This window comes from Cimex lectularius, unplaced genomic scaffold (assembly GCF_000648675.2).
Source record: "Cimex lectularius strain Harlan isolate CLEC.00 unplaced genomic scaffold, Clec_2.1 scaffold55, whole genome shotgun sequence".
NCBI lineage: Eukaryota > Metazoa > Arthropoda > Insecta > Hemiptera > Cimicidae > Cimex > Cimex lectularius.
Genome location: NW_019392647.1, coordinates 588,161 through 615,079, shown reverse-complemented (window position 1 = coordinate 615,079; position 26,919 = coordinate 588,161). Strand labels below are relative to the sequence as shown.

The following is a 26,919-nucleotide window of genomic DNA, read 5'->3' as shown; positions in this document are numbered from 1 at the left end:
TAATCATTTTATAATTTTTTTTTCTCGAATAAATCTTGATTGCACTGGTTTTCTCTTGAAACAATCGAGTCTTTAGAAAATGAATTCCCTGTTTGTTCTTCGTGACGTATTGACTCGAAGGATCGATCGAGGGACAAAAGTCAAGGAAACTGACTTACGTAAGGTACAGATCAATTGTTTCTTGTCGACCTTACTTGGACAGTTATTGATCTTTTTGATTTGAAACTATTTGTAATAATTAAATCTATAAATACAACAAAGAAGAAGATTTCCTCGATAGTTTCTATTTTATTGTTTCTATTTGTATTGTTTTTCAAATGTGTATGAAAATCTCAACGTATTCACCTTCATGTTTCTATTTTTAAAAATCTTTGAATAGTTTTATCTTTCTTTTCACACAGTCCGGGACAGAGTGAAACGCACCGCATCACGGAGAAAATCCTCCCAAACCTATAATTTTGATTAGGCGTGTGAGAATCGGTGAGAGTGTATGATTTAGAATTCTACGTTTCAAAAAACAATCACGCTTCTTCTTCATTTACTCTCGTCTTTTTATTTCAATTTCTGTGTGTCGTAGGAAGGTGTTCTGTTTTATTGAAATCAATCCGAAAGTAACTTTCTTGACAGCAGCACCGAAGCGCATTAGTGCCAACTCAAAAAGATTGTAGTCGATGGTATTTTTGTAATAGTGACGTGATTGGTGTAATTTACTATTTAAGCCAATGCGAAAGTAGTTAGAGCTGTCTTCCTAACTGAATTTTTATGTAAGTTAAGACAATTAAGAAATTGTAAAGTTTTTGTAGAATTACATCAGAACATGTTCGGGCTGACAAGTTGCTGGTCTTTGTAAGTGACAGTGCCTTTGTAGAATTGAACTAAAATTAGTTACTTGCTGATCTATGTAGGTGAAATTTTTTTTAATAGAATTGTCAATTCAGAATTTATTGGTATTTGTTAGATAGATGTAAAATTAGAAGTTTATACTCTTTAAAGGTGGCATTGTCTTCCCAGAATTGAAGTGATATTAGTTGGTCGTTAAGTAGTCTTTGTTAAATTGATGCAGATTCCAGAGTTGCTGTTTTTAGATACATTGTTTTTCTAGTACAGGTGTCCATTCAGAAGAAGTTAGATCTTTGTAGAATTTGACGGAAATTGGTAGTTGCTGATCTTTGTAGGTAACTGTACCCCTGTTTAAAACCAGAGGTTTCAGCGTTTTGTAGGTCGCAGCGCCTTTGTAGAATTTATGTCAATCATAAGTTGCTGGTTTTTGTAGGTGAAGTGCTTTGTAGAATTGAAGTAAAATTAGTAGTTGCTGAGCTTTGTAAGTGAGACAGTACCTTTGTAGAATTTGACGGAAATTAGTAGTTTCTGATCTTTGTAGGCAACAGTACCCCTGTTTGAAGTGAAACCAGAAGTTTCTGCGCTTTGAAGGTTTTATAGGTCACAGTGCCTTTGTAGAATTTATGTCAAACAGAAGTTGCTGGTTTTGTAGGTGAAGTGCTTTGTAGAATTGAAGTAAAATTAGTAGTTGCTGAGCTTAGTAAGTTACAGTACCTTTGTAGAATTTGACGGAAATTTGTAGTTGCTGATCTTTGTAGGTAACAGTACCCCTGTTTGAACTGAAACCAGAAGTTTCTGCGCTTTGAAGGTTTTATAGGTCACAGTGCCTTTGTAGAATTTATGTCAAACAGAAGTTGCTAGTTTTTGTAGGTTAAGTGCTTTGTAGAATTGAAGTGAAATTAGTAGTTGCTGATCTTTGTAGGCGACGGTACCCCTGTTTGAAGTGAAACCAGATGTTTCTGCGTTTTGTAGGTCGCAGCGCCTTTGTAGAATTTATGTCAAACATATGTTGCTGGTTTTTGTAGGTGAAGTGCTTTGTAGAATTGAAGTAAAATTAGTAGTTGCTGGTCTTTTTAAGTGACAGTGCCTTTGTAGAAATGAACTAAAATTAGTTACTTGCTGATCTATGTAGGTGACATTTTTTTAAAATAGAATTGTCAATTCAGAAGTTATTGGTATTTGTTAGATATATGTAAAATTAGTAGTTGCTGAGCTTTGTAAGTGAGACAGTACCTTTGTAGAATTTGACGGAAATTAGTAGTTGCTGATCTTTGTAGGCAACAGTACCCCTGTTTGAAGTGAAACCAGATGTTTCTGCGTTTTGCAGGTCAGAGTGCCTTTGTAGAATTTATGTCAATCATAAGTTGTTCTTTTTTGTAGGTGAAGTGCTTTGAAGAATTGAAGTGAAATTAGTAGTCGCTGAGCTTTATAGGCTTTGTTGACCTCAATCCAAAAGTTGCAGGTCTTTTGAGTTGAGATCCTTTTAGTAGGATTGCTGTCAATTCAGAAGTTACTGGGCTTTGTTGGACGGATGTAAAATCAGAAGTTTCTGCTCTTTGTAGGTAGTGTATTTGTAGAATTTAAGTGTAAAAGTTGTCGGCCCTTGTCGGATTTGAGCCTTTGTTAAATTGATGCTAATTCAGAAGTTACTGGGTTTTATGTGCATTGTCTTTGCAGCGGTTTCATATCAGAAGTAGATCGATCTTTCTAGGTGACATTGTCTTTGTAGAATTTATGTAAAACCAGAACTGGCTGGTGTGTAAATATTTGAAGGTAACAGAGTCTTTGTAGAATTGGTTAATTAGAAGTTAGATTGATGTTAAACCAGAAGTGCTGGTCTTTGTAAATGGTAGTTTGTTTGCAGAATTGATATCATTTCAGAAGGTGCTGTTCTTTGTACGTGGCCATTCAGAGATTTCTCGTGTTCGTATTGTTTAGAAAATACAAATCCTTGGCATTTTATCTTAAATCTAAAAACGTGCATATTAATTTTTATGCGTGAAATCTCCCAGATCTCCTCCGTGGTGTAAATATTGGCTCATGTTAAATACTTGATAAAACATTTTATGTAATGAGGGGATTCATTGTTCTTTATAAACCGCAGGTGGTGCCGGCTGAGCCATGTCGAAAAATAGTAAGTGCTTTTTGTGGACATTTTGAAAGTTTGTACTTTTGGCAATTTGTAAATTGTGTTTTGCCTTTTAAAGATTGAAAGGTAAAAATCTATTTTTAATATTTTTTGTATAGTTTGTTTTTGTATATTACCTATGGATTCGGTATAAGAGAAACCACCTATGTTCAGGGGGATTTTCAGTTTTAACTTTCTTCAATAGATAGTCTTTCAAAATATAAGGGAAAGAAACAACATATAAAATGTCACTAAACTACGAGAAAAATAAACTTTTTCCTGGTACTATACCCCTTATTTTTCAAAGTCGCTGATCCGTTATATCTGACTTGAAAAACCCCCTCGAGATAACAGAAAATCCTTTTGCCCATCTTTTACAGCTTTGTAGATAATGCCGACGTATAAAATACGAGCCTGTGAATAGCCTGAGATCGGAATCACGGACTGAGTCATGCAGTTATCAAATTTGCCCTGCAATCAAGCACTTAATAAATTATAATGACGAACTCTGTCAATATTTGAACGATTTATCATCGGCTGAGAAAAGTGGAAGTCGGGAATACAGGCCAGAAAATGTTTCTTTCCGTTCAGATTTGTTATGAAAACATACCAAGCCACCGGAAAAGAAAAAGAGCCAGAAATAAATAAAGGAGTGAGTGAAGCTAATGACTAGCTAAGTAACCTTAAGCTAAGCTGTGGTTTTGCAATTTTAAGCTCGCTCCGCCCTAAGTCGAATAAAGTTGAAGTTCGTAACATTCAGACCAATTAATCAATATTTTGCTTGAATAATAATTCCATGATTTCATATTTTGTTCGGTACTAATAAAGTTTTTAAAATTGATTGTAACGGCTGGAATAAGTGGTAGAAGAGAGCGGAAAGATTTATAATTATAGTAAGCTTTGGCTGCAATCTTGGGAAAGACCCTAAAGTCGGTGGTTATGAATTAAAAGTACATGGATATAGTGCTATGAGTAGACATTTACGACGTTTTTAAAACATAGGGATAAATACAAAACTAAATTGAACTTAAAATGCAACCTTGTGGAGCATCCTGCAGTGAGTGTGCAGGAAAAGTCATGTGAATATGAATAGTAAATTTGGTTTTAGGTGTCAAGAATGTAGTATTTTTATGAGACCTAAAAGAGGCATAAAGTTATAATAACAGAGGGTTTATGATGCAGCCTTGAGGAACACCGTGCAGTCAGTGGGGATAAGAGCCATGTAGTTATGAAAGGTTAATGAGGTTTGGGATGACAAGAATTTAGTATTGTAAAGACATCTAAAAGAGATAGAATTAAAATAATAGACGCTTAAGATGAAACCTTGAGGAATACCCTGTAGGGGTAAAAGTCACGTGTGGATATGAATAATGGTTTGGGGTGACGAGAATTTAATCGTTTGACGTGGCGTGAAGGGGGCAGAAAGATTTTGAACTTAGGATCACCCTTGGAAAAGACCCTAACGTCTGTGGATATGGATTAGAAGAACATGCTTTGTTTCGATTTGATTGTCATGTAGATTGTTTAAATATTTGCAAAGGTGACCTGTAGCTAAAACGAATAATAAATAAGACTAGACTTAAGATATAACCTTGAGGAACACCTGGAGGGAATGCAGTTGAAATTGGTCTAAGCTTTTTTTTTTTTTTTTTTTTTTTTATTATGTAGATTGTTTAACTATTTGTTAAGGTGACCTGTAGGTAGAACGAATAATAAATAATGCTAGGCTTAAGATATAACCATGAGGAACACCTGGAGGGAATGCAGTTGAAATTGGTCCAAGCTTTGTTTTTTTTTGTTTTTTTTTTATTATGTAGATTGTTTAACTATTTGTTAAGGTGACCTGTAGGTAGAACGAATAATAAATAATGCTAGGCTTAAGATATAACCTTGAGGAACGCCTGGAGGGAATGCAGGTTTTTTTTTATGTAGATTGTTTAACTATTTGTTAAGGTGACCTGTAGGTAGAACGAATAATAAATAATGCTAGGCTTAAGATATAACCTTGAGGAACACCTGGAGGGAATGCAGGGACTATTTGTTAAGGTGACTTGTAGCTAGAACGAATAATAAATAATGCTAGGCTTAAGATATAACCTTGAGGAACACCTGGAGGGAATGCAGGGTTTTTTTTTGTCATGTAGATTGTGTAACTATTTGTTAAGGTGACCTGTAGGTAGAACGAATAATAAATAATGCTAGGCTTAAGATATAACCTTGAGGAACACCTGGAGGGAATGCAGGGTTTTTTTATCATGTAGATTGTTTAACTATTTGCTAAGGTGACTTGTAGCTAGAACGAATAATAAATAATGCTAGGCTTAAGATATAACCTTGAGGAACACCTGGAGGGAATGCAGGGTTTTTTTTATCATGTAGATTGTTTAACTATTTGTTATGGTGACTTGTAGCTAAAACGAATAATAAATAAGGCTAAGCTTAAGATATAACCTTGAGGAACACCTATAGTTAATAAATGCAATATAAAAAGACTTTGATGAGATGCATTGGAAACAGAAAGTCAAAATAAATTATTGGGTAGACTTAAATAATAGCGGGGTTAAAATACAACCTTGAGAAACAGCCTATAGGTTTTTGAGTAGGAAATTAGAGGTTCATTGATGTTCATGGTAGCTTTTTGCGTGTATTAAACGAATAAGGTCTTTTGGTGGCATGTAAAGGAAGCAGATAAGATCGGTTTTAAATAAGTCAGTTCTTAAAGTACAACCTTGAGAGACTCCTTACAGAATTGTGAATGTGTGGATCTACTGTAAAATGCTTATTTATACAAAAATTCAATGTTATATGCTGATTTTTAAAAAATTATCAAATGTACAAAAGGTTATCAGACGTTCTGGATGGACTATCTGTCAATTGACGGCAAAAAAATTTTAAAACAAGTTTCCTTTTAAAATAGCCGACGGAGCGTTCTTTGTCTTTATTTGATAAATCACATAGTTTAATCATTGACGATTGACCTTTTAACAGATTTTCCTCCTATCTTGATATTTTTTCAGAAGAAACGTTCTTTATCATGTTAAAATGTCAAAAGCGTATTTGGGGCTGAAAATGTTACGAAGTTCCTTTTGCTGCTGGATCTTTCAGGGTGCTTTGACCCGGCCAGGCCAAAGTCAAGGGGCTGGCTGACACGCGTTCCGCTTGCCCTTGGTAAAGAACATACAAAAAATGCCTGACCTAGTTTAGCGTGATCGAAGTCGATTTCCGCGTTGTATAACGCACGTATTATTATTTGCGTGACCACACGGGGGAAAAAAAGAAACGATTTGTTTATGTGTGTTTAAATTTGGCATTGTCTGAACTCTGAAGTAGCGATTTTGACAAAATGGAAAATTGACTTGCACTAGTCTCACAATTTGTTTTTCCAATCAAACAAATCTACAAAATGTTGTTTTTATTTAATTTGTGTACAATATAGCATTAACAAATTACGTAATATAATATAAAAAGAGGCCTGATTTGTTAGAATAGAATAAAATAGTTTTATTGTATTCACAAGTCCGTTGTTCAAACGTCACAAAATAACTATACAATTCATGATTTTATGCTTTTTACATTCTCCTTGAATTTTTATTAATGACTTTTTATAATTGGTAAGTATTCTGTAACGATTTTGTAAATTGTACTGTTTTCTGGGCTATTTTTTTTTTCGTTGATCAGAAGGTGATTACTAAATTATTACCATTTTTAGTATTTATTTTGGGTGTTTCAAGCGAGCCTCAATAATATGGCTTTCCTTAATATACTTTAGATTGGAGTAAATATATAACATAGCTAGGTCATCAATTTCAGTTCTTTGGCTAGTGGTTTACTATGTTCCTTCGGGTTTTTTTTCATAAAGATTATCCTTAATCCATTTGTTTTCGTAGTCAATTGACCAAGTTACTTCTTTCAATCAATTAATTATTCTTTATAAGGTCTTGGTTAAGATAAAAAAGTCAGTCATGAGCTGGATTCGAACCCACGACCTTTGGCTAAATACGCCACTGCTCTACCACTTGAGCTATCGTGTCTTCAATCCTCTCGGACACCAACTCTATCTCAACCAACATTATTCTTAATGCCTTTTTTTTTTTTTTTGCATCTTCAGTAGTTTTTCAGAATATGTTTCTCTTCCCCCAAATCTTATGCCATAATTTAAAATTTCTTGAAATAGTGATAAATATACAGTTTGTAGTACAGATATCAGTGACATTTCTTAATTTGCTAGTTACAGATCGGGACAAGTTTTCTGCATACATAATCAATATGATCGTGCCATTTAACCTTGTTGTTCATAACTGATGAATTGATTTTTATTCACCTTTAGAGCTAGGAAATTAGTGTAGAAATAATCGTAAACTTCATTTAATACTGTCATCAATTTTTTTATATTGTACTTACTAATAAAATTAATACTGTCAGCAAGTTGGAAGGGAGAAATATTCTTAGCTGTACTATTTATTATTATTACAAAAGCTTTTAAGTTATTTAAATATATCACAAAAAAGATAGGCCCTAAAATGGATCTCTGAGGTACACCATATTTGACTGCCGCATGACTTGAATCTCATTAATTATTAGTCTTTTCTTGTTTTTCAAGAAATTTTTACAAAATTTCAACGATGTACCCCTGGTGTCAAAGTGAGTAGTAATTTGATTGTATTCTGATGCATTCTGTATAAAAGATGTAACTGTGTATTTGAGCCTCGTACATATAAAATAACAATGTTTTAAAAAATGCTTAAATCACTCCAGAGGTTGCTTGTCTTTGTAGGTGAAAGTGTCGTTGTAGGAATCTTGTCAATTAGAAGTTGCTGGTCTATGTTAGTTTGATATGAAATCAAATGTTTCTTGTCTTTGTAGGTGTCTTTGAAGATTGATGTCATTCAGAAGTTGCTGGTCATTGTTGGACTAATGTGAAATCCAATGTTGCTGATCTTTGTAAGTGGCTGGCTGGCATCAATTGAAAAATTGCTGGCCTTTGTAGGTGATGGTAAATTTGAAGTATTAGTGTAAATCCAGAAGTTGCTGATATTTGTAGGAAGTGGTAATTCTGTGACAGGTCAATCCGTCTGCACAAAGAAAGTAACTTAATCTACTGTAAAACAAAAATCTTACAAAAACAGAAAACGATCAGGGATAGGGCCCATAAAAAATAAATAATCTTCATAATGCACCGACAGTTGAATAATCAACGTTGTTTGTTTGAATATCAGAATATTCTTCTAAATAATTTATCCTGAGAAAAACTTCATTTACTTTTAAACCATTTCCATTTCATAAATAAACACATTAAATTATTGAGAAATCTGTTTGTGTGCCAGCTTATGGTTGATCAAGACTTGTGGGTTGAGATTATGTGAGGTACATGCAATCCTTGCAAGTTTTTTTTTATAGTTTCTTCATCTATGAAAACCTGACCAAATCTCTTTTCCGCATTTAAATCTTTCCTCTTTTGGACATAGTTTAATACTTTTTATTATTATTATTTTTTGTTTAAAGCAAGGCCTTCTGAAACGAGTTTTTTTTTTTTAAATTGGAAGTATTCGGTTTCTCGATAGAATTCTTCCAATTTTTAAAACAAATTATACATATGATTAAACAATTTGACAAGGGCAAGACAAATCTTGTCTTTAATGCCTAGAGGAGGTGTCGTACAATTTGGAAATTGCATTCTTCCTTTTTGACTCTCTGTCCTCTACTATCTTTTAAAAGACAGTTTTTTTTAATTTAGTCAAATGTATGCGTTTTTCTTTTTGCAAAAGTCTTCATTCTAACCTTGTTGCTTCCAATTCTAACCTTGACAAATAGAGCTTATAAACAGCTTGCTTTTAAGATTTATTTTCTGGGATGTTTCCCGGAAGAGAGGGACATTATGGACATTACTGATTGACACGCAATGATTTATTAATTTAGTGGCTGGCTGGGTTGGCCTTGAAAAGGGACGTTGAAATGTTGTGATCACCAATGTTGAAGCGAGTTTGTTGTTTTTGTGTGGAGGAGGATACCCTTGTAGTAGTAAGGATACCAGCTTGTTATCAGTTATAAAACCACTAGATAAATTAGACATGTTGCATAATAATTGTGATGGCTTCAGGTATCCCAGGTCCCGGTATGAGAGTGATTCCTTGTAGGTTGCTAAGAGCCTATGTGGTAGCTTTTCATAGTGGCAGGTTCGCTATCATGAGGGAACTTACTGCACCTGATCTTAACCATAGCTGTACTTTGCCCTTCCAGAATGCTGGAATTTTAACCAACGGTAACAAGCTACCGATCTGGAGATTCAGGTTGTTTTCTTCTCTTTCATGGCTATATTGCATTAAGTTCAATTGCTAAGGTATGCTGAGAAGACTCATGTGAGCCAGTTGCCCCTTAGTGACCAGAGTTTTTGATACCCCTGAGAATGAGGTTATGGGTGAAGCTGATAGTCAAATGCGTGGACTGATGTCAATGAGTCAATGCAATAATGGAAGTCAATAGACAAGTAGCCACATTGGCTGTTGAGAGTGCGAGAGATGATGCTATGGGGGTGCCGACAGTTTGCTGAGATCTTGTAGGTTAAGCCCGTTGCTGGAAGCTCATTAGCTGTAGCGTGAAAGATGAGACCATTGTTGAAGCAGTACACCTTGTGGATAACTTCTTAGCCACAGTTGGTCACCACATAGCTCCCCCAATGTTGAGTCTCTCCAAGAAGCATGTTGATCATGCAATGGTAAAGAGTTACATGTTCTGGGAAGCGGATTCCTCCTAGACACTAAACATTAACACTAAATTGGACAAGTCTTCTGATTTTATTTTGTAATCCTATGTAATGGCAGAAATGTGTCTCTTTATTTACTCATAATATATCTTCCAAGATAACAGGAAAAATTTATAGATTAATCATGATTGATTTATTATTAACTCATATTTGAAGAAGAACTGAATAAGTCTGTTGATATAAAAGAGAATAGATCAATCATAAAAGATCAAGACGTAAATTTTTGTTTACAATTTAACGCTTAAGTGATTTTTGGAAATACACTTATGGAAATACAAGGATAAGCCAAAAAAGTAATTTTTTGTAAGGTAGAAAAGTTTCTTTCTCCGTTTATGTCTGAATTATGTTTGGATACCTTTTAACAGACCTAATAAATTTATGTAATGCGTATATTTTCTTACAGGCTCCCCTTTGAAACATGACAAGAATTTCAAAGGCCCGTGCAAGAATAGGTCTTGCACCGATGTGATTTTTCTCGCTATCTTCATAGCATTTCTTATACTATGGGGCGGGGTAGCGTATTTTGGTAAGTAAAAGTTTTAAAATTAATATCGAGAACAGTTAAAGTTTATCTCTTTTGCCAGGTTTTTTGAAAGGGAATCCCGAGAATCTCTTGATCACTGTTGATTCAAATGGAAAGAAGTGCGGAGTAGACTCGGAAGTCTTAGACAAGCCTTATCTATTTTTCTTCGACCTTTCAAAATGTGCGACACCAAGTATCCTACTAAGCGGTTGCAACACTGTTCAGGTTTAATTTAATTATTTAAGAAAAAATCAGTACTTAATCAAAACTATTTAGATATTAGTCTTTTTTTTTTTCTTTTGAAGATGTGTGTGAAAGAATGCCCACAGCAAAATTGGGCTTTCCTGCCTTACAAAATTACCCCGATGCTCTTCAACCCTTCAAACATCCAGAAGGATGTCATATGCACCGATGATGTTGACAAGTCGTCAATCAAGACCTTAAATCAGCTTGAGAAGCTAATCAACGATGAGAAGTGCGCCAATTGGTATATCTCGAGCAAGCCAGGTAAGAGTCGATGTTTAGTTTTCAATGATAGGTTTTTCATGCAGCTGTTGACAGTTTTGGGACGGTGCATCAGCCTGTTTGGCAATTTTTCGGGCTTCCCTATGGAAAGTGAAATCCAGGCTGTTTCCGATTCTTCCGTACAGATAGCCGACCCCTTGTGGGACTCCTACACCGAAGGCTATAAGTTTCACAAGGTATGCACGGCATGCCTCACACTGGTCGGAAAGGGGTGCAAAAGCTACAAACAGACAAAAAGTTTGCACGATATATTTAACAAAACACAATGCACAATGTATTGTTAAAACAATATTATAATTTTGATTAAAAATCACATTTAAAAAACGCACCTTGTACAGTCACTGTGAAAGCATGTCATGTACTTTCTTAAAGAAAAAAAAGGGCCATTTTCGGTTCAAAAGGTGGAAATAAAAACAGGGAAAATAACAAGTAACACAGGGTAATGTTATTAACAAATTTGGTGTCAGCGTTGATTCATTTCTCTATTTTGTGACATTTATTTCAAACAAAATGTAAATAATAAAAAAATCAACAAAATGCTACTTTACAATATTCATGTAATGAGTTAAAAATTGTCGCTTTTTGTATTATTTTGACTTCATGTATCAGTCAGACTATCAGGCTATCATGTAATTTTCTGTTTAAAAAAAAAAATTGTAAAAACCGCCACCAACAAATATGAACAACAAAATTATTAAAACAGCCAAAGACCTGGCTACATCTGAAATTACTTTAATAATCTAAAGATGCAGAACCAACGAACAAAGACCTCACTGTTTTTTAAATGCTTAGAAAATCACTGTCACAGAAAGTCAGTGTCATGAGCAGGATTCGAACCCACAACCTTCAGCTAGATACGCCGCTGCTCTACCACTTAAGCTAACATGACCTCGATCCTCTCGGACACTAACGTCCCATCACAACCCCACTTTTGAATTTTTCCTCCTTTTAGCCATTTTTCAAATGTCGTGAAATCTATTTGATCTCGGCAACAGATGAAATGGCCATGGAGAGCTTTAGGGAAGATATACTTCTTTTTAACTTATTAAATTCACTAGTTTTCATTCTACCAATAAAATCTTTCAGTTAATTAAGATTTTTAGTTGAGATAAAGTCAGTGTCACAATGGGATTTGAACCCACAACCTTCAGGTAGATATGCTTCTACTCTACCACTTGAGCTATCGTGACTTCGCGACTTGAGATGGGAAGTTAGTGCCCGAGCAGATCGAAGTCATGATAGCTCAAGTGGTAGAGTAGCCTGAGGCCTAGCTGAAGATCGAGGGTTAGAATCCCGCTCGTGACACTGACTTTTTTTATTTTAACCAAAACCTTAATTAATTGAAAATAATTTTTTTGTTCAATCGGACCACGAAACCTAATAGATGTTATAGTATATGTTAATTTATTGAGCACGAAAATACCCTTAAACATTTACTACAAGCAAGATGTAATTTTACAATAAATTGTTCTAATTAATCTTTATGTAAGGCATTGGTTGAGATAAAAAAAAAGTCAGTGTCATAAGCGGGATTGAAAAATGGCAAAAAGGAGGGAAAGATCGAAAGGTGGGGATGAGGTGGGAAGTTAGTGTCTGAGCGGATCGAAGTAACGATGGCTCAAGTGGTAGAGCAGCGGCGTATCTAGCCGAAGGTCGTGGGTTTGAATCCTGCTCGTGATACTGACTGTTTTATGTCTACTAAAAAACCTTAATTAATTGCATTTATTAAGTCATTTCAAAAGTAGTCAGGACCACGAAAATTAGTAAATTTAATAATATGAAGAAATGCCTAACCAATAAAGTCAGGAATACTTTTGAAATAACATTAAAAATACAAAGATATAACTTCTTATAATTATTTTTAACATAGAAACACTGACCCAACCAACAAAGACCCCTGACTACATTTGAACTGACTTACAGAATAGTAAGATGGACCAACCAAGAGACCAACCAAGTCTTAAGATTATTTTAAAAATACAATGGCAGAACCAGCCAAATTTGAGAGACATGGCAATGAACAAAGATTACATCCGAAATTACTAGACTACAAATACAGACTCAACTAACAAATAACTTGACTATTCTGAAATTGTTTAAACACTACGATGACTAATGACCAACAAAGTTGGTTTCTGAATTAATGTGAAGTTCAAATCTTCTTTAAGGTCTTTACTAGGTGAAAGAAAGACAAAAGTGTTGGGATCACCAAGCTTTCAGCAACATATTGTTGCCATCACCAGGGCCTATTTATTAAAATCAAAAATATACATAATTAATATAAATTCTACAATCAATTAAAACAATAATGCATACTTTCCCAAGAGAGAAGAGAAAAAATTCTCATTGGAAAAAACTATTGTAAAAGTGCTTTGGTTTAGGTTATGAAGCACATGGCCAGCATTCAGTTATGAGAATTTTTTTCTCTCTCTTCTCTCTTGGGAAAGTATGCATTATTGTTTTAATTGTTGATTGTAGAATTTATATTAATAAATTAATTAATATAATTAATTATGTATATTTTTGATCTTAATAAATAGGCCCTGATGTTGGCAACATAATGTTGCCGAAAGCTTGGTGATCCCAACACTTTTGTCTTTCTTTCACCTAGTAAAGACCTTAAAGAAGATTTGAACTCCACATTGATTATCTGCAGGTTGTACAAACATCATTTTTTCTGAATTAACTTTAGCATTACAAAGATACAGTGAACCAGCAAAGAGAGGAAAAGCTTTAAAATAATAAAGACAAACCAATCAGCAGACTGCTTCTGTAATGACTTAAAGAACCAAAAGAATGACCCAACCAACAAAGACCCGACTACTACTGAAAAGACTTTAAAATACAAAGGTAAAACCAGACCTGATTAATTCTGAAATTACTTTATAAATACAAATACTTGTTCACGTATGAATTGACACACAAAATGTGATCATTTGATAGTAATCGATCAAGGCCTGCTTATGTAAAGTCAGTGACTTAATCAACCTTCTTAAAATGATTTCAATGCACTACCGAACTTACTTTAAATTGAATTTAGGACTTAAACTACACCAAAACTGCTGTCAATCGCTGAATCTCAAATATATCAGAATAAAATTTCATCATAGTTCAATTCAATTATTTAACATATTTGATTTTAAAAATTAAAATTCTGCATAATATGCCAAGGAACTTTTGATGTGAAAAATTTCATGTTAAATGGTAAATGTTTTTAAATATTTTATAAAAGCATGATAAGTTCATGTAATATTGTAGGGTGCATGTAAACAGATAGGTGAGTGCATGTATAATGTTGCAGTATACAATCGTTGCCTTCCGAACTATGAAGAAATATACGAGTACAGAAAGTTCTTTAAGCTTGCAGGGCAGTATGGGGAAGTTGTGATGGAGAAGTTAATTAATTCCACATTGTATATCAATAATATGTCCATAGAAGAGGTACAAGCACTGCTTTTCATCTACTAACAAAACAATTAAATTTAAAAAATTCAAATTTAAAGATTTATAACCTCTTTGTTTATGCAGACTGGAAGGCACTTGTTGGACGACTTGATGCGATCGTGGAAAGTGATCATTTTAGCTCTGGTGATCTCAGTTCTTGTAAGCCTTTTGTATATATCTCTTCTCCGTTGGATCGCTGGCATCATTATCTGGGTTACGCTGATCGGTGTGGTGGCGCTTCTCATAACATGTAAGTTTAAATAAAAATTCAACTTGATACATAATTCTACGTTTTTTATGTAAATTTCAGGTTGCATATTTTCTTGGAGGCGTTATATGTTCTTGAAAGACAGCAAACCGATTGACACCAAGGCAAAGATGTTGGAGGGTCAGTTTGAAGAGCTTCTAAAGAGCAAAGATCTATTCTTTTGGCTGACTGTTGTTGTCGCTGTATTCACTCTCATTATCCTCCTTTTAATTATATTTTTAAGAAAAAGGATCCAAATTGCAATCTCATTAATCCAAGAAGGCAGCAAGTAAGGGTTAATTTAATTTATTGTAAAATTGAAAACTTGAAAAAATTAATTTTAAAAAATTACAGGGCTGTGAGCAACGTTATATCATCTCTATTTTTTCCAATAATACCGTGGTTCTTTCAAGTATGTGTTGGGTTATGGGTTATTTTTGTATGGGCGTGCCTGCAATCGGTCGGCGAGAAAGTTTTCAAAGTGAACGGCTTCGACGGAAGCCATTGTAGATGTGGAGGAGCATACGAGGTAAGCGCCGTTTGATACAAGACAAAAAGAAAACTTTTTACAATGAATTATATAATTTTCAGAAGATCAAAAACGGCGATTTGTGTGTTCCGGATGAGTTCAGCAATCTGTGCATAGATTTGATGACGGGTTTTAACTGCACGACGGCATCTTGCGATTACTTTAAGACGCAACCGCCTTCTTATATGATCTTTCTCCATATGTTCAATGTCTTCGGCTTCTTCTGGGGTTTTTGGTTCCTTTCCGGCCTGTCGGATATGATCCTGGCTGGAACTTTCGCTAAATGGTACTGGACTTTTAACAAAAAAGACGTACCATTTTTTACTGTCACTGGTGCTGCACTTACAACCGTGAGGTACTTATTTCTAACCTTTTTAATTTTAAAACTTAATAAACAATTCTCTTTTTTTTTCAGATATCACTTAGGTACAATAGCTTTTGGTTCGCTTATTATCGCAATTTGCTCATTCATAAGGGCGACAATTGAATACGTTCAGAAGAAAACCAAAGCTTATGATAATCCGGTTGTAAAGGCTATTTTATGCTGCTGCAGATGCTTTTTTTGGTGTCTGGAAAAGTTCCTGCGCTTTATAAACCGCAATGCGTATATCATGTGTGCCATACATGGGCGCAATTTTTGCCATTCAGCTCTTGAAGCTTTCAACCTACTCATGCGTAATATCATCCGTGTTGTAGTCTTAGATAAGGTAAAATTATAGATAATTATTAAAATAAAAAGTATATCATGTTTAAAAAAAATTTTTTAGGTGACAGACTTTCTGTTTTTTATTGGTAAGCTTGTCATAACAGGTTCTGTCGTCGCAATAGCTTACTTACTGTTCTTCATGAACAATCCTCAAAATCTATACTTCAAAGGTGCAGTCCCGTTGTCCCTTATAGCTATTGGGGCATATTTTATTTCTTCGATATTCTTTGGAGTGTATGCCATGGCAGTGGACACCCTTTTCCTATGTTTCTGTAAGTCACATTGTTTAATTAATGCCTTGGGAATCTTAATGACTTTTTGTTTTTTTTTAGTGGAAGACTGTGAGCGTAACGACGGCTCAATTGATAAACCATATTTCATGTCCAAAAACCTAATGCAAATACTTGGGAAAAGAAATAAAAAACAATCGTGATTTATTTATTTTTAAATGTGTAAATATTGTTACATACATGCCAAAGTTTTTATATAACCTTTTCAACTGTGTCTCGTTTTATAAGCAGGGACGTATTTGTATAAAAATGTAGTGAAATAAATTTTATATATATGTAAATGAGATTAAAAGTTTAAATAAAAGTTGTATAAAGTCCAAAGGTTTGTTATTATTATTTTCTTAAAAACATCCAAGAAATGTAAAATGTGATCTTCAAATCATCAACATAAATTAAACACTTCATTCCCTGTCACTTCAACTACAAAATACAGTTTTTATTATATTTGACTTAATCCAAATTTACGTGCTGCACGACTTTTTGAACTTTATGAATAGGTTTCATTGTTATCTGCGACACAGATTCTCTAAACCGAATTTTTCTTATTTTAAATTTAGAATTTGAATCGTTAAATTTTACAACAGGGATAGGTAATTGTGTTACTAAAAATATCAAATTATAAATCTTATATATTACATTGTATGACATCATTTTATTTTATTACTGTAGTAATTAAGTCATTAAAAATTGAAACAAAAATTGAACATTATCAACAGTTAATTAAGGTTTTTAGTTGAGATAAAAAAGTCAATGGCACGAGCAGGATTCGAACCCACGATCTTCGGCTAGATACGCTGCTACTCTACCACTTGAGCTATCGTGACCTCGATCCACTCGGATTTTTATCTCAATTAAAAACCTTAATTAATTGTAATATATTAATTGGTCAAGCGGACCACGAAATTAGTGAATTTAATGAATTAAAATGAAGTATACTTCACTAAAGCTCTCCGTGGCCATTTCATTTGTCGCCGAGAATCCAATCCGATTACACGACATTTGAAAAATTGCAAAACTCAAAAGGTGGGATTGAGATGGGAAGTTAGTGTCTGAGTGGATCGGGGTCACGATAGCTCAAGTGGTAGAGCAACGGTGTATCTAGCCGAAGGTCGTGGGTTCGAATCCCGCTCGTGCCATTGACTTTTTTATCTGAACTAAAAACCTTAATTAATTGTAATATATTAATTGGTCAAGCGGACCATGAAATTAGTGAATTATCAACAGTTAGTAATCTTGATCTTCAGGCATTTTCCTGGTTTAGAAGTTTTGGAATAAATCTAGAATATTTTTATATTCTTAATTAGATATTTTACCAGTATGTTAATATGAACAATTTTTTTTTATTTATTTACAGTCCAAACAGGTCAGGTACCCAAGCATAGGACAGTCAAGCAAGACAACAAAACAATCATTATGATATAAACTATTAAAAAAGGATATAAAAATAATAGCAATAAAAATAACAGCAACGAAACGCTTATACTTTTAACAAAAAATCAATATTATAAATAGATTAATAAATAGCACAACAAAAGTAATAAATAAACCCTCAATTACATTTTAAATCACGTTTAATATTTTTTTTTTAAAGATCTGAAGGGATGAGGAGAAGGGGTCCACATTGATAGCGAATTTATTTAATTAATGCCCAGCTGTGGAGATTGAAGACTGTAACCCGTATTTGGTCCTGTGCCGTTAAGTACCAAACAATTTATGGGTTCGTAGTTGAACTGGGGAACCCTAAAGTCAATACAAGATAATATCTCCGGGGAGTCAATAAAATTATTTAGGATCTTCCACAGAAACACAACGGAAGCCAAAACTCTCTATCCTCTAGAGAATCCAGGCCTATGAGAGCAAGTCTGGCTTCATAGGAGCAATGATTGTAGTTCCTGTGATTGCATAATTTGTAATAGGTATTTTGTGGCCTTTCTCTGTACCCTTTCTATCAAGTAAGACCCATCTAAAGAACTTGGCGACCAAACAACACTGGCATACTCTAGGTGACTGCGCACCAGAGATTAATAGAGTAATTTTGTTGCAAAAGAGTTCTTAAAGTCAGCAGTTTGCCTGAGTACGAATCCTAAATTTTTAAAGGATTTATTTCCAATGCATGGATATTGTCCCAAAAATCACAATTCTTATTAAAAATAACCCTGAGATCCGAGATAATATCTACCTCATCAATGTGATAACCTTCGATAATATAAACAAATTGGCCGTAATCGTGAATTATTTTTTTCTTGCTGAACTTCAAAATCTTTATTTTCTTTACATTTATTTTCGTTCAATTTCAAATTATTACGCTTACACCAAAGCCAAAAGCGACTCAAGTCATTTTGTAAGAGAATACAATCATTCGACGATTCGACAGGGTGATAAATTTTCAAATCATCTGCTAACAATGAAAATAAAGAATTAATGAGAGCAGAGGCATGTCATTACAAAATAGAAAGAAAATAAAAGAAATAAGATCGGACCAGAATGAGAGCCCTGAGGTACACCAGATCGTATGTGGACAGGGTTTGATAAGTCTTCACCAAATCTCACAGCAAAAGACCTCTCAGACAAAAAGGGTCCACCCATCCCAAAAGGGGTTGGCCCACACCTAGTTTTTTGACCGGAATGAGACACACTAATTTGTGTCCAATATGAAAGAGTATTTTGCCTCTCCCTGTTTCATGCCATCTGACATCTCCTAACCTTCCAAACTGATGCAGCATTTTCACCAAATTCTGGCCTAAATATCTCTAAAGTGATTAAAACTCATTTAGGTTCAAAACTCTTGCCTCAACCTGTTTGTAACCCTGATGTCATGCCATCATCCAATATTTCCAGCTAGGCTCTCCCTTACAAACTGGAACAGTAGTTTCACCAAATCGTCATCTAAAAACTTCAGCACATTTTTTTGGCAATTATTAAATTATCTGGTTTTTATAGAAGATTTGGAATTATCAACCAATCCCTGTCTTGATCTGTTTATAACCTTGACATTATACCATCATCCTATACTTTCCAGTCAACGGCTCATCCCTTACAAACTGGGACAGTATTTTCACCAAATCCTTATCTAAAAACTTCAGCACATTCTTTTGGCAATTATTAAATTATCTGGTTTTTATAGAAGATTTGGAATTATCAACAAATCCCTGTCTTGATCTGTTTATAACCTTGACGTTATACCATCATCCTATACTTTCCAGTCAACGGCTCATCCCTTACAAACTGGAACAGTAGTTTCACCAAATCGTCATCTAAAAACTTCAGCACATTTTTTTGGCAATTATTAAATTATCTGGTTTTTATAGAAGATTTGGAATTATCAACAAATCCCTGTCTTGATCTGTCTATAACCTTGACATTATGCCATTATACAATAATTTCCAGCTAGGCTCATCCCTTACAAACTGGGACAGTATTTTCACCAAATCCTTACCTAAAAAATTCAGTACATTCTTTTGACAATTATTAAATTATATGGTTTTCATAGAAGATTTGGAATTATTAACAAATCCCTGTCTTGACCTGTTTATAACCTTGACGTTTGCCATTATACAATTTTTTCCAGCCTTGGCTCATTCCATATGAACTAGAGCAGTTACGAAATCCACCTGTAAACATTTCTAAAATTAGGTGACGATTGACAAGAAAATTTTTCTTTGACCAGCTTAGATGGTCCAATGATGACCAATCCATCATACTATTGACTCTAACCATGGAAATAGTTGTAGAAGTGGATGTGCAGTTTGACAAGAAAATTTTATTGCCTGGCATAAAGCTGTGTCTCCCATGTGTAGCTCGTGACACAAATTTTTCTTCTCAACCTTCTTTCCATAAAAACCTGGAAAAAAATCTTGCCTCGACCTGCACATTACCATCTGACAGACCAAAACAGTGAGACTAACGGGGCCAAAAACGATCAAAAATGGCCAAACTAAAGGCTCTCCACAAATGTCATTCATTCTTTAAATCTTTCATGGCACATACTGATACTAAAGTTTTGTTAGAATGTTAAAATTTGTTATAAATAAAATGCTTTTTATTTTAATTTTTCAATTTTTTTTTTGTTATATTTAAGATTTGTAAAGTTTGAGTACAAAATCAATACCCAGAGTGCTCAAATAATCCTTGTACCTATTGTTCATTTTCGAAACAAATTCTTCCCACGGCCTTGGAAAGCAAGGGTCATACTGGATCAACAAGTGAACCCTTTTAATCCCTGTAATTCAATTTTTATTTTTTTAAATTTATTATTTCTACAAAATTACGAGTAAATAATAAACCAACTCGTTTTGTGTTCCATGAGGTATTGGCATATTTTATTGACCGTGTCACATTTGTCCAGCTGTCCTTGGTACTCGAATTCTTCAAGCGATGGGATTTTTGTCAGGAGCTTTCCAATACTCACGTCCATAAGCTGATGCGGATGCCAATTCTCAATGCTGATCCTTTCTTTATAATTTTATATAATTAATTTTTTTTAATCAGTATTTTTTTTTGTTAATAAGCTTACTCAGCGTCTTTGAGTAAAAGAAGACCAGCATCCTGAAAATACAGTCGAGCCAGGGAGGCTTGTAATTTGCCAGCTCCCTGAATATCATTCCTCCTGTCATGTTAAACTCGACAAGTGGTATGTTGTCCATTAGAACTGATTTGACATCGTTGTAGTGATATATATTAACTGAAAAAAATAATACATATAAGAAAAAATTGTTAATGGTTTTTTTAAATTTTATACCGAGTGTGAGAGAGACTTCAAGCCTTGGGACCTTGCTCTCGACGTATTTCCAAGCTGCTCTCGATATCTTCTGTTTTATTATATCTGTCGTCTCCAAGTCATTATAAAGGAGATGGAGACTTTTTAAAGTTTTGAATTTTATACAGCCAAGCTGGCATAAAGTCCGACCTGAAAACACGTTTTAAAAAATTCATTTAATTTTAAAATTTGGTTTTACCTTGGCTTCCAGCAAGCCAGGCGTAGTGGATCCAAAGGACGGTGAGGTTTTCTAAAAGGCCTAGGCTGATCTTGAAATATTCGCATATTTTTGAAGACGGGATGTCTTGTAAGTCAGCATTGATGACTCTGTGATGCCAGATAAATTCCCTAGATGACTCCGACGGTCTCAGGTCTTCTTCTCTGCTATACTTGAAGTGATCGTATTCAGAAAATGCTAAAATGGACTGTTTTAAAATGTGTCTTTTTTCTGATTTTTATTATCGTACTTTGACCCTTTTCAGGGATTGGAAGTAGCCCATTTTTGAAGTAATACCATAAATTGAGTGTTTTGAGCGAATGGCCCGCGCCTAATGCAAGGAGGAGGAGAAGTCTTATCCCTTCTGACAAATTCATCTGAGAATTTTCCAAAACAACATGCTTCAAATTTGTCTGATTTCTAAAAAAATAAAATTAATTTAAAAGAGATATAAATCAGCCCATTAAAAATAGATTTTACTTTACAACGTGGGCCAAAGCAAGGCAAAGCTGGTGTTTGATCTGTGCATCGAGATATTTGAAGTTGAGAACGAGCGGTGACAAGACTAAAGAGTTTGTTTGAAAATTGCTCGTGTCAAGTTTGTAGATGACTCTGTCAAGTGCCTGAAAATTGTCAAAAAATAAAATTTTTGAAGGAAAGAAATTTCAAACTGTTTACCTTTTTCACTTCATGCGTAAAACACTGGTCTGTTTTGGCAAAGTTTGTCTGTACGTGCCACATCAACGTGCAGTATTTGCTCGCAAGGTGCATCGGCTTGTAAAGAAGTGGTAAATAAGCGAGGCGTTTATTGCCTTCCGAAAACCGTAAATGAGCTCTTTTGTTATTGATGGCGTAGCGTTTTCTGGAAAATTAAAATAAAACAAAATTAAAAAGTGATAGCGGAATGAGATCTACAACCCATCAATATTTGCAAATTGTAGCAATAGGGTTAGGGTTAAAACTGGTTGGGTTAGGTTAATCAATCTTAACCTACATATCAAGGATTTAATATTTCCATGAAGAGAATGGTTTTTCCATGATGAGGAGAAAATATGGGAATCTTGCATGTTCCCACATTTTTTCCATGAAGAGGAGAAAATATGGGAGTCCTGCGTGTTCCCACTGGTCCATTTGTCTTGTCATTTCACCACGTTCAGTGATGGATTTTTGTTAAAATTCACAAACATTATTTAAAACTGAAAATTTGGTTTTCCTCAGCAATTTGTATGAAACATCTAATTTTCTAGGTTGATACAAAATAACGTAAACTGACAAATTACATAAATGTTCACGTATTGTATGATGGGTTGACATCATGGTATAAGCAGGCCGAGACAAGATTTTCTCATCAATTCATCTACTTTTGATGTTTGTTATTATTTACAGTTAATTTTATGGAGATAATAAATGGATAAATGAACAGTGATTAAAAGGGTTCACCTGCTGATCAAGTATGAGCCTTGCTATCAAAACCTTGAGAAGAATTCATTGAGAAAATGAACAACTATCTGTGTTTTATACTCAAACTTTACAGATATATAATAAAAAATAGAAAAATAAAAATAAAAAACACATATAACAAATTTTAACATTCTAACAAAACTTATATTCTTACTTATTTATCGTATCAATGTGAGCAATAATATTTAAAGATTTTTTGCTTGATGTTTGCACAGAGCTTGTAGTTTGGTCATTCTTGAATCGTTTTTGGCCCAGTTTGGTTGTTTCTGACCATTTTTGGCGCAGCTAGCCTCACTGTTTTCATCTGTCAAATGCATTTTGGCATTTTAAGTTGAAAACAGCATTTACAGAAAATACTTCATTAAGGTAATATGCAGTTCAAGGCAAAATTTTTTCCCAAATTTTTTTTGCAAAGAAGGTTGAGAAGAAAAATTTGTCATGAGCGGGAACCCACGACCCTCAGATTTATACTTGGCTCATTCTATACACACAATGAGCAAGCACTAATCTCATGTAAGTAGTTAAAAGCAGATATGCAATTTGGCAAGAAAATCCTGCCTTAACCTACTTATATCCCTGATGTCATGTTAGCCAATGGCTCTTTCCTTACAAACTTAAGCATTTTGCCACAATATTCTGGTTAAATACTTCTAAAAGTAAAGGTGGAATTGATAAGACAATCTTGCCTCGACCTGCTAATAACCCTGATGTCAAGCTGTTGAAAAAGTCCTCTCAGCAAACGACTCATTTTGTATGAACTGTAGCAGTATTTTCACCAAATGCATGTACAATTATTTCTGAAATTAGGTGTGGAATTGATAAGTAAATCTTGCTTCGACCTGCTTATAAAATTTACTAGTTTTATGGTCCGCTTGACAAATTAAATTAAATCCAAATGGCAAAAAGGAGGGAAAATTCAAAAGGTGAGGTTGAGATGGGAAGTGTCCGAGTGGATCGAGGTCACAATAGCTCAAGTGGTCGAGCAGCAGTGTATCTAGTCGAAGATCGTGGGTTCGAATCCCGCTCGTGACACTGACTTTTTTTTATCTCAACTAAAAACCTTAATTAATTGATGTCATGGCATCATACAATACTTCTCCGGAAATGGCTGATTTTATGAAAACTGGAACAGTATTTCCAGCAAATTCTGGTCTAAATATCTCTAAAAGTAGATATAGAATTGACAATAAATCTTGCCTTGACCTGTTTATAACCCTGACATCACGCCATCATACAATACTACCCAGTCAATGGCTCATTTTATACAAACTGGAACAACACTTTCAACAAATCGTTACCTAAAAGAAGTAAAATTTGAATTTTCTTAACAGTTATTAAACAAACCCTGGCATCATACCATCTGACATAATATAGTAGTGAATGTCTCATTCCACATAAACTAAAGCAGTTTTTTTGCAATGAATCTGGTTAAAAGTGGAGGTGGAATTGATAAAAAATCTTGCCTTGACCTGCTTATAACCCTGAGGTCAAGCCAACAAACAGTGCAAAATAAAATACCACTAGTACTTAATAGAAGATTCAAGTCAACTCGAATTGAACTAGGACACTATTAAAAACTACAAAAAGCTGTAGAACTTGGGGAATAACAAACCCCTGCTTCCTAGTGTCTTCATGCAACATCAGCAGGAAATTCCTGTGCGTTATAACTTAAATTATTCAGTAACATTCTCAGTTGACAGAATATTACAATATAAACAATGAGTCATCATTTACCAATTGATTCATGATCGATTGAAGTAATCGGAAAAAACTGTAACACAAAAGTTTTTTTTTTCAAATGTGAAAAAGAGTTAATTATTTATAAAAGTAGTTAACCCAATATCAAATCAGTTATAACTAACCTCTATATCAGGCATAACATTGAGCATTCAAGTAATTAATTAATCATATGTTTAAACATTTAGAAAAATTTTTGTGAAGGTATTTTTTTAAAGAGTAAAATTAGTAAGGGATTGAAAAATGAGAAACCTTGTCGAGTTGATTATCTCAAAGCAGTTCTGCTCGCAGCGGAGCATCTTGTAGTCGTCCTCTTCGAAGAACTCTTTGTAGTAATGAGCCGGCTTCAGTTTCCCTCTCAGCCCACCCCATAGCTGTTGGAAAATCTTGACGATCGGCTCTTGATATGAATCATCGAGCTCGTAAGCATAATTGAGTCCGGGTGGCTTGTCCCTGAACTTAACGATGTGGTTGTACTTGAATTTGACGAACTTAGTTGTCGGCTGTTTGTGAAATGGCATTCCGTTCAAATTTTCCTCCTGCCTGTGAGATTTGAATAGAAGAAAGAAAAAAAACAACTAGAAAAGAAAAAACAACTAGTCTAACCTAATAATATTTAAAATATATCATATGAATTTTTTTCTTGTTTTCATTTAGAAACCTAAAAATTAGAATAATTTTTAAAATAAAAGGAAACAGTTTTGAACATGATAAACAAGCTTCAATTTCAAGATATATATATATTTTTTAACCCTGATCAGTCTATTTTCTCTTTTCACTGACTCTAACCTTTCATAATAAACTTGTGAATCAATTTAAAATTTAAAAGGTCTTCAATTGTAAACAAATTGTATAACATATATTATTCTTTATTAAAAATAAGCAATTCATAATGGCCATACATAAAAAATATGAAACTTAAAACTGCTGAACTTTGTTTTCTTGCAATTTCATGATCTTCTATTGAAGCCCGATCCAACTGATTAACTGGAAAATAATAAAATTAGAAACAATAAAAAATCATCTACATCAAGTTTACTGTAGAAACATACAAAATATGTTGGTGCTAAGATGAAACATCCTGTTTTGAGGCTGAGAAAAAAACAGAACTTTTTAGGTAGGAAGGAGTCTAATTTCATGTTCATCACCATCCTGCATTAAATTTAAAAAAAAATTGTTAAATATTAAAATAAGTATATAATAAAGGATAATGTGGCATGATAAAGAAAATGTTTTTCTGAAACCTACATCACACCAGACCGCATATCACGATTTCTGAATAATCATCGACTAACGGTCAGTTATCACCACACATTTTACACACATATTGAAATAAGATTTACACACTAAAATTTACAGCCAGCCGGGAAAATTTTACTGTTTATAAAAGATTAATGGCTGTGTATTAACCCTCCTAACACATAATTCAAGATTTGAATACTTTCAGTGTAATAGTCAACTCAACTCCAAAATCAAATACGGGGATAAAATTTTGTTAAGCAAGTTCGATCTGCTTTCAAACTCAATCACTTTTTTGAGCTCTGTAGAGAGACAAACCACCCATACTTAAAGAAAAATAAAATAAATTATACTGGCACGTTTGATAACACAAGAGACAAGCTGGAGTGCCTCAAGGAAACATGTTAGGACTGCTAATATAATTACAAATACTGAAATATCGATCTGCTTTCAAACCCAATCACTTTTTTGAGCTCTGTAGAGAGACAAACCACCCATACTTAAAGAAAAATGAAAGAAATTGCTGGCACGTTTGATAACACAAGAGACAAGCTGGAGTGCCTCAAGGAAACATGCTAGGACTGCTAATATAATTAAAAATGCATAAATAGCAATTTGTTTTCCAATCTGTTGGTATTCTTGAGCCCCAAAGAGCAGTAGTCCAATTCGGCGAAAGTTACACTACAAAGAATATAATTTAGATATACAATTAGTCTGTAAATATATGATATTCTGGCCTCCAAGTCAAAAAGTAACTTGTTCCAGAAAAATAACATAAATTATGCTGGCATGTTTTATGGCTTTTAAAACTGAATAACATAGACGTAGATAATTCAGATGAATGGGTGTAAAAAATTATTGTTTGTTAAAAAAAACTTACTCAGCAATGCTTAAAGGTTTATACGACAAACAGTTTTACTCTTCACAGCAGTCTATGATTCAATTTACTAGATATTAAAAACATACAAAAAAACTGCTTCCAATTTTATATCTAGTTTATCTACTAATTACTTGTACTGTAGTTTAATTATTCTTTTTTAAGACTACAACCCCCCCCCCCAAGGGAAATCAGTTTGTTAGAATCATTTACAAAATTTGAGCAAAACAGTTTTTTATTTATTTCAAACTGCCAGCTACTCCCAATTAGGTTGATTCATTTAACTCTTAAACTGAAAAAATCTTGGTCAAATTTGTATTAAAATCCTTTGGAAAAATTTCCCTGATAAAGGTTCTGGGTTCGAATCCTGGCATAGTTCAACCTTAATGGTTAAACCATATATGTTTAGCTGTCATAAATGACTGTATTAATTATTTTTTTGATCTAAGGTCTTAGTTGAGACCACAACAAGAAGTCACAATAGCTCAAGTGGTTAGAACAGCGGTGTATTGAGCCGAAGGTCGTGGTTTTGAATCCTGCTCGTAACACTAACTTTTTCATCTGAACTAAGACCTTAGAAAAAAAGAATAATTAATTGACTTAATGGTTAAACACCTTATGTGTGACGATACCAATGTCC

At 33.9% G+C, this 26,919-nt stretch overlaps 2 protein-coding genes across 6 annotated transcripts in view; one reads left to right on the top strand and one right to left on the bottom strand.

The window, feature by feature from the left end:
- The window catches only part of LOC106668118 (CTL-like protein 2), a 47,379-nt gene extending 31,070 nt beyond the window's left edge, over positions 1 to 16,309 (top strand). For 3 of the 5 annotated variants that reach the window (XM_014396577.2, XM_014396579.2, XM_024230462.1), the window contains 11 exons: positions 10,132 to 10,254; positions 10,313 to 10,476; positions 10,557 to 10,758; positions 10,813 to 10,952; positions 14,305 to 14,470; positions 14,531 to 14,756; positions 14,822 to 14,996; positions 15,059 to 15,351; positions 15,412 to 15,703; positions 15,764 to 15,974; positions 16,035 to 16,309. In XM_014396577.2, the coding sequence (XP_014252063.1) occupies positions 10,132 to 10,254; positions 10,313 to 10,476; positions 10,557 to 10,758; positions 10,813 to 10,952; positions 14,305 to 14,470; positions 14,531 to 14,756; positions 14,822 to 14,996; positions 15,059 to 15,351; positions 15,412 to 15,703; positions 15,764 to 15,974; positions 16,035 to 16,135 (2,093 nt within the window). In that variant the 3' untranslated portion in view covers positions 16,136 to 16,309. Of the gene's footprint in view, positions 1 to 2,946; positions 2,975 to 10,131; positions 10,255 to 10,312; positions 10,477 to 10,556; positions 10,759 to 10,812; positions 10,953 to 14,077; positions 14,218 to 14,304; positions 14,471 to 14,530; positions 14,757 to 14,821; positions 14,997 to 15,058; positions 15,352 to 15,411; positions 15,704 to 15,763; positions 15,975 to 16,034 lie in introns of those variants that run through there. The other 2 variants (XM_014396581.2, XM_014396578.2) reach the window with 2 other exon arrangements.
- A 3,204-nt stretch (positions 16,310 to 19,513) lies between these two features.
- On the bottom strand, positions 19,514 to 24,793 carry LOC106668197. Its single transcript, XM_014396729.2, has 10 exons — positions 24,416 to 24,793; positions 21,644 to 21,827; positions 21,446 to 21,588; positions 21,216 to 21,385; positions 20,948 to 21,163; positions 20,731 to 20,898; positions 20,506 to 20,673; positions 20,280 to 20,444; positions 19,707 to 20,211; positions 19,514 to 19,603 (listed from the first exon to the last, which is right to left on the bottom strand). Exons 1-9 carry the CDS (start codon positions 24,682 to 24,684, stop codon positions 20,066 to 20,068), a joined length of 1,629 nt encoding a protein of 542 aa, XP_014252215.1. The 5' UTR covers positions 24,685 to 24,793; the 3' UTR covers positions 19,514 to 19,603; positions 19,707 to 20,065.
- Positions 24,794 to 26,919: the final 2,126 nt, after the last annotated feature.